This window comes from Tachypleus tridentatus, chromosome 12 (assembly GCF_004210375.1).
Source record: "Tachypleus tridentatus isolate NWPU-2018 chromosome 12, ASM421037v1, whole genome shotgun sequence".
In the NCBI taxonomy this organism is placed as follows: Eukaryota; Metazoa; Arthropoda; class Merostomata; order Xiphosura; family Limulidae; genus Tachypleus; species Tachypleus tridentatus.
The window spans coordinates 112677309-112694831 of NC_134836.1; the positions used below are offsets into that span (position 1 = coordinate 112677309).

At 30.7% G+C, this 17523-nt stretch overlaps 1 protein-coding gene across 2 annotated transcripts in view; it reads right to left on the reverse strand.

The window, feature by feature from the left end:
* LOC143234367 (G-protein coupled receptor GRL101-like) overlaps positions 1-17523 on the reverse strand; it is a 190721-nt gene that overhangs the window by 29463 nt on the left and 143735 nt on the right. For both annotated transcript variants that reach the window (XM_076471674.1, XM_076471675.1), the window contains 2 exons: positions 6352-6423; positions 2229-2300 (listed from right to left, as the gene is read on the reverse strand). In XM_076471674.1, the coding sequence (XP_076327789.1) occupies positions 2229-2300; positions 6352-6423 (144 nt within the window). The remainder of the gene's footprint in view (positions 1-2228; positions 2301-6351; positions 6424-17523) is intronic.

The following is a 17523-nucleotide window of genomic DNA, read 5'->3' on the forward strand; positions in this document are numbered from 1 at the left end:
CATGAATATTACTATAGTTTAAAACTACATAGTAAATACACATTCATGAATATTACTATAGTTTAAAACTACATAGTAAATACACATTCATGAATATTACTATAGTTCAAAACTACATAGTAAATACACATTCATGAATATTACTATAGTTTAAAACTACATAGTAAATACACATTCATGAATATTACTATAGCTTAAAACTACATAGTAAATACACATTCATGAATATTACTATAGTTTAAAACTACATAGTAAATACACATTCATGAATATTACTATAGTTTAAAACTACATGGTAAATACACATTCATGAATATTACTATAGTTTAAAACTACATGGTAAATACACATTCATGAATATTACTATAGTTTAAATCTACATAGTAAATACACATTCATGAATATTACTATAGTTTAAAACTACAGAGTAAATACACATTCATGAATATTACAATAGTTTAAAACTACAGAGTAAATACACATTCATGAATATTACAATAGTTTAAAACTACATAGTAAATACACATTCATGAATATTACTATAGTTTAAAACTACAGAGTAAATACACATTCATGAGTTTAAAACTACAGGTAAATACACATTCATGAATATTACTATAGTTTAAAACTACATGGTAAATACACATTCATGAATATTACAATAGTTTAAAACTACATAGTAAATACACATTCATGAATATTACTATAGTTTAAAACTACATGGTAAATACACATTCATGAATATTACAATAGTTTAAAACTACATAGTAAATACACATTCATGAATATTACAATAGTTTAAAACTACATAGTAAATACACATTCATGAATATTACAATAGTTTAAAACTACATAGTAAATACACATTCATGAATATTACAATAGTTTAAAACTACATGGTAAATACACATTCATGAATATTACAATAGTTTAAAACTACATAGTAAATACACATTCATGAATATTACAATAGTTTAAAACTACATGGTAAATACACATTCATGAATATTACAATAGTTTAAAACTACAGAGTAAATACACATTCATGAATATTACAATAGTTTAAAACTACATAGTAACTACACATTCATGAATATTACAATAGTTTAAAACTACATAGTAACTACACATTCATGAATATTACAATAGTTTAAAACTACATGGTAAATACACATTCATGAATATTACAATAGTTTAAAACTACATAGTAAATAAACATTCATGAATATTACAATAGTTTAAAACTACATGGTAAATACACATTCATGAATATTACAATAGTTTAAAACTACAGAGTAAATACACATTCATGAATATTACAATAGTTTAAAACTACAGAGTAAATACACATTCATGAATATTACAATAGTTTAAAACTACATAGTAAATACACATTCATGAATATTACTATAGTTTAAAACTACATAGTAAATACACATTCATGAATATTATAATAGTTTAAAACTACATGGTAAAAACACATTCATGAATATTACAATAGTTTAAAACTACATGGTAAAAACACATTCATGAATATTACAATAGTTTAAAACTACATGGTAAATACACATTCATGAATATTACTAGTAAAACCATAGACAGAAAGAAGATATGTGTGTTCTTCACGTGTAAAACATCTTTAAGAGTAAGCCAATAGAAGACATGGACCATTTCCTAAATGTTTGAAGAAAGTAAATGCCTAGAATGGCTGGTTTCCAGAAAAGTTTGTCGAGTGCCTGGTATTCATGTTGAGTGGTCCAATCATGTTTTTCTTCAAACACGTGCGAAACAGCTATTGGCAAATTGCACAAACTATCCGACCCAACGAACAATCAAGAAATCCAATGGTTCGAGTTCTGGGTTCACTGGAGGAGGTAGATAATTACCACCGTTTATTCGGTGTTCAAAACTTTCCTTTTGTGTGTTTACAGGATTATATTTACAGTAAAGAACCTATCAAAATTCAAATAAAGCTTCTTACTAGAAGCCGAGTATTTAAAAAACAAAACAAAACTGTCAGCGTTTAATAATTATATTCGAGAAAATCCCCTCGAGGTAATAGGTGTCAATACCGAATTAAATTTTCATCAATAGCACGTGATGTGGCGCTGCAGTCAAATTGTTCAGTTCTCATCAAGTTGAGTACCATGAAATAGTTACTACTCTTAGTTAAGAAGGAAATTAGTTAAGAATTAGGGTAAACTGAGAAAACAAACAAATTAACTTACAATGTTTTAAGCGAGAGTAATCCACTGAAAGCCAAGGGTCGAATTTCTTGGATGAAGTTTCCCTTTAAGATACTGTAAAAACAAGAAGATATCAGACATAACATAATGTTACTTAACATTAAAATAATTCCGAACACACGTTGACAACAACGCTGTTTTGTCTACTATCAGAGTTCAGTGAACTCAAACTCAGTTTTGAACGAAAAAAATTTAACCGCAACTTTTTTTCAGAATGAAACTATTTCTGACTTTTAAAAAGAAACTATAGAAAAACTACACGTGAATTTGAAAGTTCTACAGTAAGAAAACTCCCCTGATATCAGAGAACTACTACAAAAATTTCTCTTCTGACATCGGATAACTACTATAATAATTACACTGATTTCAGAAAACTACTAAAGAAAACTTCTGTTTTTCAGAGGGCTACTCAAAAAACTTGCTCCATATTTCAAAGAGGTGCTGCAAAAAACTGCTCCTGACTTCAGAGTGGTACTTCAAGAAAACTGGTCTTAATTTTAAGAGGAGTAATAAAGAAAACTGCTCCTGACTTTCAGAGGGCTAATAAAAAATGCTCCTAATTTCAGAGTGGTCCTACAAAAATTGTTCCTAATTTTCAGATTGCTAATAAATAAAACAGCTCCTGATTTCAGAGTGATACTAAAGAAAACTGCTCCTGACTTCAGGTGGTACTACAAAAAACTGTTCTAATTTTAAGAGGATTAATAAATAAAACAGCTCCTGATTTCAGAGTGATACTGCAAGAAAACTGCTCCTAATTTCGGACTGGTACTACAAAAATTGTTCCTAATTTTCAGATTGCTTATAAATAAAACAGCTCCTGATTTCAGAGTGATACTGCAAGAAAACTGCTCCTAATTTCGGAGTGGTACTTCAAAAGTTGTTCTTAATTTTAAGAGAATTTATAAATAAAACAGCTCCTGATTTCAGAGTGGTACTGCAAGAAAACTGCTCTTAATTTCAAGAGAATTAATACAAAAGTTGTTCCTAATTTTCAGATTGCTTATAAATAAAACAGCTCCTGATTTCAGAGGATGACACTAAAGAAAACTGCTCCTAATTTCGGAGTGGTACTACAAAAATTGTTCCTAATTTTCAGATTGCTTATAAATAAAACAGCTCCTGATTTCAGAGTGGTACTACAAAAATTGTTCCTAATTTTCAGATTGCTTATAAATAAAACAGCTCCTGATTTCAGAGTGATACTGCAAGAAAACTGCTCCTAATTTCGGAGTGGTACTACAAAAATTGTTCCTAATTTTCAGATTGCTTATAAATAAAACAGCTCCTGATTTCAGAGTGATACTTCAAGAAAACTGCTCTTAATTTTAAGTGGTTAATAAAGAAAATTGTTCCTAATTTCAGATTGCTTATAAATAAAACAGCTCTTGATTTCAGAGTGACACTGCAAGAAACTGCTCCTAATTTCAGAGTGGTACTACAAAAAATTGTTCTTAATTTTCAGAGCTTATAAATAAAAAAATTGCTCCTGATTTCAGTGTGGTACTTCAAGAAAACTGGTTTTAATTTTAAGAGGATTAATAAAGAAACCTGCTCCTAATTTTCAGATTGCTAATAAAAAAACAGCTCCTGATTTCAGAGTGGTACTACAAAAATTGTTCCTAATTTTCAGATTGCTTATAAATAAAACAGCTCCTGATTTCAGAGTGACACTGCAAGAAAACTGCTCTTAATTTTTAGAGGGCTAATAAAGAGAATTATTCCTGATTTCAGAGTGATACCATAGAAAAACTAATCCTTACTTTCAGAAGGTTAATACAAAAAAAATCGTTCCTGATTTCACAATACTACAGCCCCCTCCTCCCCAGTGGCACAGCAGTATATCTGTGGAGTTACAACGATAAACACCGGGTTTCGATACCCGTGGTGAGCAAATCACAATAGATGACCATTGTGTAGCTTTGTGCTTAATTCGAAACAACAACACAGTACTACAGGTAGTCCCAGTTTTGAAAAAATTATATTGTCCACATCTTTGTTTTTGTTCATCTGATAACATTGAATATTGAATAAATTTAACCTTGTTAGGTGGATGATTCCACCATCTAGATCAACCGAGTTGATATTTTTGCAACACAGATCATATCATGTAAGTAAGCACTGATGGACTGATGCAAAAGAAAACACATGAAAGCTCTAGTTTATTAGAATACTTTGTTATAGAAACTGTAAACAAAATCGAGAACATTTGTTATCACACGGAAAACTAATAAATATCTGTGTATCCACAGACAGGTAACATGTTACGCTTCCGATATCTGAGATAGAGAGAAAAATTATTGAATAGTTTCTTGAAAAGAGATTAATGTAATATTTTTTGACAGAGTCGCTGCAAATAGGTAAAATCTAACTTTATTATAAAAATATGTACATAGTATATACATATATATCTGTGTGTGTATTCAGGGCTAGGTGTATTATAAGAGTGAAGTTTAAGTTTCAAATATATTCGAATACGATTAGCTCAGTAGTTTCAGTTACACCCTTGTGCAAATTAATTGAAAAAAGATGGAAAATTAAGATTTTTTTCAAGTTTTTGTGTTTTATTTCTGAGAATCCAATAATTATTCACAAATTAATAAATAATATGACCGCCTTTATTTTTCAAAAGATCATTAATCCACTTTGGCATCGAGTCCACAAGTTGGCTGCAATCTTTACTAATATTTGGATTGCGGTACTACACCTCAGTTATGGCCTCAATTAGCTTATCTTTTGTAGTACAGTCTTTTCCCCGAAGTCTTTCTTTACAAATCGCCCAAAGGTTTTTAATAGGATTTAAGTCCGGAGAGTTTCCAGCCTAGTCCAGCACCTTTATTCGCGTTGTAGTCATAAAATTCTTCTCAAATTTCGATGTGTGGCACGGAGCCAGATCTTGCTGAAAAATGCCAAATCCATCTGGAAATCTCTTTTTCAATTGTGAAACGACTCTTCTCTGCAAAACTTCGATGTACTGTGGTCCTCGCATCATACCTTCAACGATATGTAAGCCTCTGACGCCATAGTAGCTGATAAAGCCCCAAAACATCTTCTTCAAGGGATGTTTTACGAACTGATTGATGTGAGATTCTCGAAGTTTCTCACCTGGAGATCTGCGAACATGCAGACTTCTTTAACCCTGTACGAAGAAATGAGTCTCGTCACTGAATAACACCTTCCTCCATTGTTCTTGCATTCAGTTCTTGTATTTCAGACCCCATTGAACCGTTTTTTCTTCATTGAGTTGGTAAGAAGTTGTTTTTTGACTGGTCTCCTTGCCCTTCTAACGCAATTTTTAATGACGTAATATTCCTCAAAATTTCGTCATATAGCCCAAAAATAGATCGACCGTACTGCAAAACACAACTAATGACGCCGTCTGTGTAAAAAAATTACTATTAAAGGAAATCAGCGGGTCCAGCGAGCCTACACCGGCCGCCATGCTGAAAATATTGTAAAATGACAATTTGTTTCAATTAATTTGCACAAGAGTGTAGGTGCTGTTGACCAATCTGTTAGTTTAAAATCTGGAATGGCTTGGTACAGACAGCCACCGGCGTAGCACTGCACGAAAATTCTATAATCGTTTGTTTGTTCTTTTTTTGAATTTCACGCAGAGCTACACGAGGGCTATCTGCGCTAGTCGTCCCTAATTTAAAAGTGTAAGATTAGAGGGAAGACAACTAGTCAATACCACCCACCGTCAACTCTTGGGTTACTCTTTTACCAACAAATAGTGGAATTGACTGCCACGTTATAACTCCCCATGGCTGAAAGGGTGAGTATGTTCGGTGTGAAGGGGACTGGAACCCGGGATCCTCAGATTGTATGTCGAGCGATCTAACCACCAGATCATGGGAAACAGAACCACGGATTTTTGGGGTCGTTGGTCTGAAATGTATCGTCCTATAAAACTAACCCCTATATAATATACAGTATTTCTGAATTTGGCTAAATTATGTAACATCAGTTTCATTGGCGGTTCATCAGTAACTTTACAGATTTACAGCACTAATGTCGGAGTTTGATCTCACGCGGTGGATAAAATGCTGACAAACCATTGCGTAAAAACAGTAATAAATACAAATACTTAATTTAAACTCACAGTGAACGCAGTTGTCCCAGTCCCTGAAAGGTATTAGATTGTAGTGACGTAAGGGCATTTTCATCAAGATATCTAAAGGTAAAAAGAAAAAAGAGAGAAAGATCTTTCTTTGAAGGATTAACAAACTTTACCTAACACTGGGATTAACAAATTTTACTTAACACTGGGATTAACAAATTTTACTTAACACTGGGATAAACAAACTTTACTTAACACTGGGATAAACAAACTTTACTTAACACTGGGATTAACAAACTTTACTTAACACTGGGATTAACAAACTCTTCTTAACACTGGGATAAACAAATTTTACTTAACACTGGGATTAACAAATTTTACTTAACACTGGGATAAACAAACTTTACTTAACACTGGGATAAACAAACTTTACTTAACACTGGGATTAACAAACTTTACTTAACACTGGGATTAACAAACTCTTCTTAACACTGGGATAAACAAACTTTACTTAACACTGGGATAAACAAACTTTACTTAACACTGGGATAAACAAACTTTACTTAACTCTGGGATAAACAAATTTTACTTAACACTGGGATTAACAAACTTTACTTAACACTGGGATAAACAACTTTACTTAACTCTGGGATTAACAAAATTTACTTAACACTGGGATTAACAAACTTTACTTAACTCTGGGATTAACAAATTTTACTTAACACTGGGATAAACAAACTTTACTTAACACTGGGATAAACAAACTTTAATTAACACTGGGATTGACAAATTTTACTTAACACTGGGATTAACAAATTTTACTTAACACTGGGAATAACAAACTTTACTTAACACTGGGTTTAACAAACTTTACTTAACTCTGGGATTAACAAACTTTACTTAACACTGGGATTAACAAACTTTACTTAACTCTGGGATTAACAAATTTTACTTAACTCTGGGATTAACAAATTTAACTTAACACTGGGATTAACAAACTTAACTTAACACTGGGATAAACAAACTTTACTTAACACTGGGATTAACAAACTTTACTTAACACTGGGATAAACAAACTTTACTTAACACTGGGATAAACAAATTTTACTTAACACTGGGATTAACAAACTTTACTTAACACTGGGATAAACAACTTTACTTAACTCTGGGATTAACAAATTTTACTTAACACTGGGATTAACAAACTTTACTTAACTCTGGGATTAACAATCTTTACTTAACACTGGGATAAACAAACTTTACTTAACACTGGGATAAACAAACTTTAATTAACACTGGGATTGACAAATTTTACTTAACACTGGGATTAACAAATTTTACTTAACACTGGGATTAACACACTTTACCTAACACTGGGAATAACAAACTTTACTTAACACTGGGTTTAACAAACTTTACTTAACTCTGGCATTAACAAACTTTACTTAACACTGGGAATAACAAACTTTACTTAACACTGGATTTAACAAATTTTACTTAACACTGGGATTAACAAACTTTACTTAACACTGGGATTAACAAACTTTACTTAACTCTGGGATTAACAAACTTTACTTAACACTGGGATTAACAAATTTTACTTAACTCTGGGATTAACAAACTTTACTTAACACTGGGATTAATAAATTTTACTTAACTCTGGGATTAACAAACTTTACTTAACACTGGGATTAACAAATTTTACTTAACTCTGGGATTAACAAATTTTACTTATCTCTGGGATTAACAAACTTTACTTAACACGGGGATAAACAAACTTTACTTAACTCTGGCATTAACAAACTTTACTTAACACTGGGAATAACAAATTTTACTTAACACTGGGATTAACAAACTTTGTTTAACACTGGGATTAACAAACTTTACTTAACTCTGGGATTAACAAACTTTACTTAACACTGGGATTAACACATTTTACTTAACTCTGGGATTAACAAACTTTACTTAACACTGGGATTAACAAATTTTACTTAACTCTGGGATTAACAAATTTTACTTAACTCTGGGATTAACAAACTTTACTTAACACTGGGATAAACAAACTTTACTTAACACTGGGATAAACAAACTTTAATTAACACTGGGATTAACAAATTTTACTTAACACTGGGATTAACAAACTTTGCTTAACTCTGGGATTAACAAATTTTACTTAACTCTGGGATTAACAAATTTAACTTAACACTGGGATTAACAAACTTAACTTAACACTGGGATAAACAAATTTTACTTAACTCTGGGATTAACAAACTTTACTTAACACTGGGATAAACAAACTTCACTTAACACTGGGATAAACAAACTTTAATTAACACTGGGATTAACAAATTTTACTTAACACTGGGATTAACAAACTTTACTTAACTCTGGGATTAACAAATTTTACTTAACTCTGGGATTAACAAATTTAACTTAACACTGGGATTAACAAACTTAACTTAACACTGGGATAAACAAACTTTACTTAACACTGGGATTAACAAACTTTACTTAACACTGGGATAAACAAACTTTACTTAACACTGGGATAAACAAACTTTACTTAACTCTGGGATTAACAAATTTTACTTAACACTGGGATTAACAAACTTTACTTAACACTGGGATAAACAAACTTTACTTAACACTGGGATAAACAAACTTTAATTAACACTGGAATTGACAAATTTTACTTAACACTGGGATTGACAAATTTTACTTAACACTGGGATTAACAAATTTTACTTAACACTGGGATTAACACACTTTACCTAACACTGGGAATAACAAACTTTACTTAACACTGGGATTAACAAACTTTACTCAACTCTGGCATTAACAAACTTTACTTAACACTGGGAATAACAAACTTTACTTAACACTGGATTTAACAAATTTTACTTAACACTGGGATTAACAAACTTTGTTTAACACTGGGATTAACAAACTTTACTTAACACTGGGATTAACAAACTTTACTTAACACTGGTATTAACAAACTTTACTTAACTCTGGGATTAACACACTGTACCTAACACTGGGAATAACAAACTTTACTTAACTTTGGCATTAACAAACTTTACTTAACACTGGGATTAACAAACTTTATTTAACACTGGGATTAACAAACTTTACTTAACTCTGGGATTAGCAAACATTACTTAACACTGTGATTAACAAATTTTACTTAACTCTGGGATTAACAAACTTTACTTAACTCTGGGATTAACAAACTTTACTTAACTCTGGGATTAACAAACTTTACTTAACTCTGGGATTAACAAACTTTACTTAACACTGGGATTCTACAATTGTTTCTTGTTTTATTGACGGGATTTCTACTCATTTTTAGTGCTTGTTTGCTTTAAGTCTTAAGACTAAAAATGTTTTGCCACATTTGATCTGCTGCTTCTGTTCATTCCCTAACAAGCTTTGTCCATCTGGTGGTTTTGTTGACATTTCCAGGCAATAAGATCTTTAGTATCAAATTAATAGGCCAACTTCTAATCAAAATTACCTTTATAAACAAACAATGTTGACTTTTTCTCAAGTAATTAAAACTCTTAATTAAAATATTTTTAGTACTTATTATTTATATACCCCACGTTTCTGTACTTATTATTTATATACCCCACGTTTCTGTACTTATTATTTACATACCCCACGTTTCTGTACTTATTATTTACATACCCTACGTTTCTGTACTTATTATTTACATACCCTACGTTTCTGTACTTATTATTTATATACCCTACGTTTCTGTACTTATTATTTATATACCCTACGTTTCTGTACTTATTATTTACATACCCTACGTTTCTGTACTTATTATTTATATACCCTACGTTTCTGTAATTTATTATTTATATACCCTACGGTTTCTGTAGCTTATTATTTATATACCCTGCGTTTCTGTAATTTATTATTTATATACCCTGCGTTTCTGTAATTATTGTTTATATACCCTGCGTTTCTGTAATTATTATTTACATACCCTGCGGTTTCTGTAATTTATTATTTACATACCCTGCGTTTCTGTACTTATTGTTTATATACCCTGCGTTTCTGTAATTTATTATTTACATACCCTGCGTTTCTGTACTTATTGTTTACATACCCTGGTTTCTGTTGCTTATTATTTATATACCCTGCGGTTTCTGTACTTATTATTTATATACCCTGCGTTTCTGTTGCTTATTATTTATATGCCCTGCGTTTCTGTACTTTATTATTTACATACCCTGGTTTCTGTTGCTTATTATTTATATACCCTGCGGTTTCTGTACTTATTATTTATATACCCCACGTTTCTGTACTTATTGTTTATATACCCCACGTTTCTGTGCTTATTATTTACATACCCTACGGTTTCTGTACTTATTATTTATATACCCCACGTTTCTGTACTTATTATTTATATACCCTGCGGTTTCTGTAATTTATTGTTTACATACCCTGCGTTTCTGTACCTGTTATTTATATACCCTGGTTTCTGTAATTTATATTATTTATATACCCTGCGGTTTCTGTAACTTATTATTTACATACCCTGCGTTTCTGTTGCCTATTATTTATATACCCTGCGTTTCTGTAGCTTATTATTTACATACCCTGCGTTTCTTGCTTATTATTTACATACCCTGCGTTTTCTGTACTTATTATTTATATACCCTGCGGTTTCTGTAGCTTATTATTTACATACCCTACGGTTTCTGTACCTATTGTTTATATACCCTGCGTTTCTGTTGCTTATTATTTACATACCCTACGGTTTCTGTACCTATTATTTACATACCCTGCGTTTCTGTTGCTTGTTATTTATATACCCTGCGTTTCTGTACTTTATTATTTATATACCCCACGTTTTCTGTACTTATTGTTTATATACCCTACGTTTCTGTACCTATTATTTATATACCCCACGTTTCTGTAGCTTTATTATTTATATGCCCTGCGTTTCTGTTACCTTATTATTTATATACCCTGCGTTTTCTGTAGCTTGTTATTTACATACCCTGCGTTTCTGTAATTTATTATTTATATACCCTACGTTTCTGTAATTTATTATTTATATACCCCACGTTTCTGTACTTATTATTTATATACCCTGCGGTTTCTGTTGCTTATTATTTACATACCCTGCGGTTTCTGTAGCTTATTATTTACATAACCTGCGTTTCTGTAATTATTATTTATATACCCTGCGTTTCTGTACTTATTATTTATATACCCTGCGTTTCTGTAGCTTATTATTTACATACCCTACGTTTCTGTACCTATTATTTATATACCCTGCGTTTCTGTACTTATTATTTATATACCCTACGTTTCTGTACTTATTATTTATATACCCTACGTTTCTGTACTTATTATTTACATACCCTACGTTTCTGTACCTATTATTTATATACCCTACGTTTCTGTACTTATTATTTATATACCCTACGTTTCTGTACTTATTATTTATATACCCTACGTTTCTGTACTTATTATTTATATACCCTACGTTTCTGTACTTATTATTTATATACCGTACGTTTCTGTACTTATTATTTATATACCCTACGTTTCTTACTTATTATTTACATACCCTACGTTTCTGTATTTATTATTTATATACCACAGTTTGTGTACTTATTATTTATAAACCACAGATTTTAAAAAAATATTTTCAATGATGGATTTGGGTTTATTTTAATTTGGATGGTTCTACTTGAAAACAGTAAACGCATTTTAATATGAATTTCATTCTTAAAGAGAAACAGCTGTAAAACGAACAAGTGAAACTGGTCATCAGGTAAATAAGAGAATGGTTCGGGTGGATATTAAGAACGTCCGTTAGACAAGGATCTAACATTTTAACAAATAACATATTTTATGTAAAACATATCTTGATCATGCTAAATGACGTAGTTTGATTTTAAGGACGTTAACGCTCCATGTAATGTTCAGAGGCACACTATAGATCAGCTATTACAGAAGTAACACTGTAACTGTAGGTTATAACGAGAAACGTAGAAGTAAAACACACACACTAGAAAGTTGGACATTTAGAGGTGAAATAGGGGTTGATAGTTTTATTGCTGCATTACTTAATCAAGAAAATTATATCCACGTTCTCAAAATTATAAAACTATTTGAAAATACATATCATGTACAGTGGTGATGAATACTGGATGTTTTCAAACAGTTGCTCTAGACTTAATTAACAACACTATAACAACCGTGTGACTAGTACTCAAGAATGGACAGTTAAAAATATATTGTTAGCAATGTTTAGACTTAATAATAACATTATAACAACCCTCAGACTAGTATACAACAATAAACTGTTAAAAATAAACTGTTAGCAACGTTTAGACTTAATAATAACATTATAACAACCCTCAGACTAGTACACAACAATAGACTGTTAATAATACACTGTTAGCAACGTTTAGACTTAATAATAACATTATAACAACCATCAGACTGGTACACAACAATAGACTGTTAATAATACACTGTTAGCAACGTTTAGACTTAATAATAACATTATAACAACCCTCAGACTAGTACACAGCAATGGACTATTTACAATACACTGTTAGCAATGTTTAGACTTAATAATAACATTATAACAACCCTCAGACTAGTACACAACAACAGACTGTTAATAATACACTGTTAGCAACGTTTAGACTTAATAATAACATTATAACAACCCTCAGACTGCTACACAACAATAGACTGTTAATAATACACTGTTAGAAACATTTAGACTTAATAATAACATTATAACAACCCTCAGACTAGTACACAACAATAGACTGTTAATAATACACTGTTAGGAACATTTAGACTTAATAATAACATTATAACAACCCTCAGTCTAGTACACAACAATAGACTGTTAATAATACACTATTAGCAACATTTAGACTTAATAATAACATTATAACAACCCTCAGTCTAGTACACAACAATAGACTGTTAATAATACACTGTTAGGAACCTTTAGACTTAATAATAACATTATAACAACCCTCAGACTAGTACACAACAATAGACTGTTAATAATACACTGTTAGGAACATTTAGACTTAATAATAACATTATAACAACCCTCAGACTAGTACACAACAATAGACTGTTAATAATACACTGTTAGGAACATTTAGACTTAATAATAACATTATAACAACCCTCAGACTAGTACACAACAATAGACTGTTAATAATACACTGTTAGGAACATTTAGACTTAATAATAACATTATAACAACCCTCAGACTAGTACACAACAATAGACTGTTAATAATACACTGTTAGGAACATTTAGACTTAATAATAACATTATAACAACCCTCAGACTAGTACACAACAATAGACTGTTAATAATACACTGTTAGGAACATTTAGACTTAATAATAACATTATAACAACCCTCAGACTAGTACACAACAATAGACTGTTAATAATACACTGTTAGGAACATTTAGACTTAATAATAACATTATAACAACCCTCAGACTAGTACACAACAATAAACTGTTAATAATACACTGTTAGGAACATTTAGACTTAATAATAACATTATAACAACCCTCAGACTAGTACACAACAATAGACTGTTAATAATACACTGTTAGGAACATTTAGACTTAATAATAACATTATAACAACCCTCAGACTAGTACACAACAATAGACTGTTAATAATACACTGTTAGGAACATTTAGACTTAATAATAACATTATAACAACCCTCAGTCTAGTACACAACAATAGACTGTTAATAATACACTGTTAGGAACATTTAGACTTAATAATAACATTATAACAACCATCAGACTGGTACACAACAATAGACTGTTAATAATACACTGTTAGCAACGTTTAGACTTAATAATAACATTATAACAACCCTCAGACTAGTACACAACAATAGACTGTTAATAATACACTGTTAGCAACGTTTAGACTTGATAATAACATTATAACAACCCTCAGACTAGTACACAACAATGGACTGTTTATAATACACTGTTAGCAACATTTAGACTTAATAATAACATTATAACAACCCTCAGACTAGTACACAACAATAGACTGTTAATAATACACTGTTAGGAACATTTAGACTTAATAATAACATTATAACAACCCTCAGACTAGTACACAACAATAGACTGTTAATAATACACTGTTAGGAACATTTAGACTTAATAATAACATTATAACAACCCTCAGTCTAGTACACAACAATAGACTGTTAATAATACACTATTAGCAACATTTAGACTTAATAATAACATTATAACAACCCTCAGTCTAGTACACAACAATAGACTGTTAATAATACACTGTTAGGAACATTTAGACTTAATAATAACATTATAACAACCCTCAGACTAGTACACAACAATAGACTGTTAATAATACACTGTTAGGAACATTTAGACTTAATAATAACATTATAACAACCCTCAGACTAGTACACAACAATAGACTGTTAATAATACACTGTTAGGAACATTTAGACTTAATAATAACATTATAACAACCCTCAGTCTGGTACACAACAATAGACTGTTAATAATACACTGTTAGGAACATTTAGACTTAATAATAACATTATAACAACCCTCAGACTAGTACACAACAATAGACTGTTAATAATACACTGTTAGGAACATTTAGACTTAATAATAACATTATAACAACCCTCAGACTAGTACACAACAATAGACTGTTAATAATACACTGTTAGGAACATTTAGACTTAATAATAACATTATAACAACCCTCAGACTAGTACACAACAATAGACTGTTAATAATACACTGTTAGGAACATTTAGACTTAATAATAACATTATAACAACCCTCAGACTAGTACACAACAATAGACTGTTAATAATACACTGTTAGGAACATTTAGACTTAATAATAACATTATAACAACCCTCAGACTAGTACACAACAATAGACTGTTAATAATACACTGTTAGGAACATTTAGACTTAATAATAACATTATAACAACCCTCAGTCTAGTACACAACAATAGACTGTTAATAATACACTGTTAGGAACATTTAGACTTAATAATAACATTATAACAACCCTCAGACTAGTACACAACAATAGACTGTTAATAATACACTGTTAGGAACATTTAGACTTAATAATAACATTATAACAACCCTCAGACTAGTACACAACAATAGACTGTTAATAATACACTGTTAGGAACATTTAGACTTAATAATAACATTATAACAACCCTCAGTCTGGTACACAACAATAGACTGTTAATAATACACTGTTAGGAACATTTAGACTTAATAATAACATTATAACAACCCTCAGACTAGTACACAACAATAGACTGTTAATAATACACTGTTAGGAACATTTAGACTTAATAATAACATTATAACAACCCTCAGACTAGTACACAACAATAGACTGTTAATAATACACTGTTAGGAACATTTAGACTTAATAATAACATTATAACAACCCTCAGACTAGTACACAACAATAGACTGTTAATAATACACTGTTAGGAACATTTAGACTTAATAATAACATTATAACAACCCTCAGACTAGTACACAACAATAGACTGTTAATAATACACTGTTAGGAACATTTAGACTTAATAATAACATTATAACAACCCTCAGACTAGTACACAACAATAGACTGTTAATAATACACTGTTAGGAACATTTAGACTTAATAATAACATTATAACAACCCTCAGACTAGTACACAACAATAGACTGTTAATAATACACTGTTAGGAACATTTAGACTTAATAATAACATTATAACAACCCTCAGACTAGTACACAACAATAGACTGATAATAATACATTGTTAGCAACATTAGAAACATTATAACAACCCTCAGAAGTACACAACAATAGACTGTTAATAATACACTGTTAGGAACATTTAGACTTAATAATAACATTATAACAACCCTCAGACTAGTACACAACAATAGACTGTTAATAATACACTGTTAGGAACATTTAGACTTAATAATAACATTATAACAACCCTCAGACTAGTACACAACAATAGACTGATAATAATACATTGTTAGCAACATTAGAAACTCGAAAAAGGATATAAATAGAAATATAAATATATTTACTGTTGGTATTTTTTGTATTATAGTTAATTTGTAAATCATTGAAACATATACAAAAAAAAATGTTTACCTAAGAAATGCATGAAAAGCGCATTATTTCGTCAGCCATCACCATGAGCTACACATTTGTAGGAGTTGTTTATTCTACATATTATCCATTAAACTCCGACCATCTATTTACATTTTACTAACTTACAGGTCTGTAAGTGTTAGGAACTTTGAGGGAACCCAACTAATGAAAACAATATATTTCAAACTTTACAAGTAGTATAGTTTCTTCATTATAAGTTTAATAGTTTGAACGTAACATGTAATCAGGTATGCTCATTAACAGGTATGTATAATTAGTTTTGATCTATTTTGGTAGCTTGCTTTATTCAGAAAGTAATATTAAATAATTATAATAAGGATGCCAACAAAAATATTAACATTTTAAAGAATGATAAACTATATATACGTCCCACGCTAGTACAGCGGTAAGTCTACGGATTTACAACGTTAAAATCAGGTGTTCGATTCCCCTCGGTGGGCTCAGCAGATAGCCTGATGTGGTTTTGCTATAAAAAAAAACACACACACACGAACTACATATATGTCTAGATCTTTCTCTGCGTAAGTAAATAGGTGCATATTTTTTGTTATCAGTGGTACGAATGGTGAACACAAAAGATTCACTTATTTTCTGTTATCGTTGTTTAGAATAGCGAACCTAAAACGTGCACATATCATCTGTGATTTTTGCTATGAATAGCGAATTCAAAGGGTTCATCTATCTTCTGTTGCCTTTACTGTAAATAGCAAATCTAAAGGGTCTACCAATTTTCTGTTGGCATCGGTAACCCTTAAGGTGCGACATCTACTTTTTGTTATCACGGTCCAAACATAGTAAAGCCAACACCTATTTTGTATTAAAAGTAGTAAGAATGCCAAACCTAAAAGGTGCACCTATTTTCTGTTCTCATTGGTTAGAATGACGAATCCAAAATATTCGCTTATTTCCTGTTAGCAGAAGCAAAAATACAAACTAAAGGATTAATCCATTTAAAAACGAAACAAAAAATAGTTGTT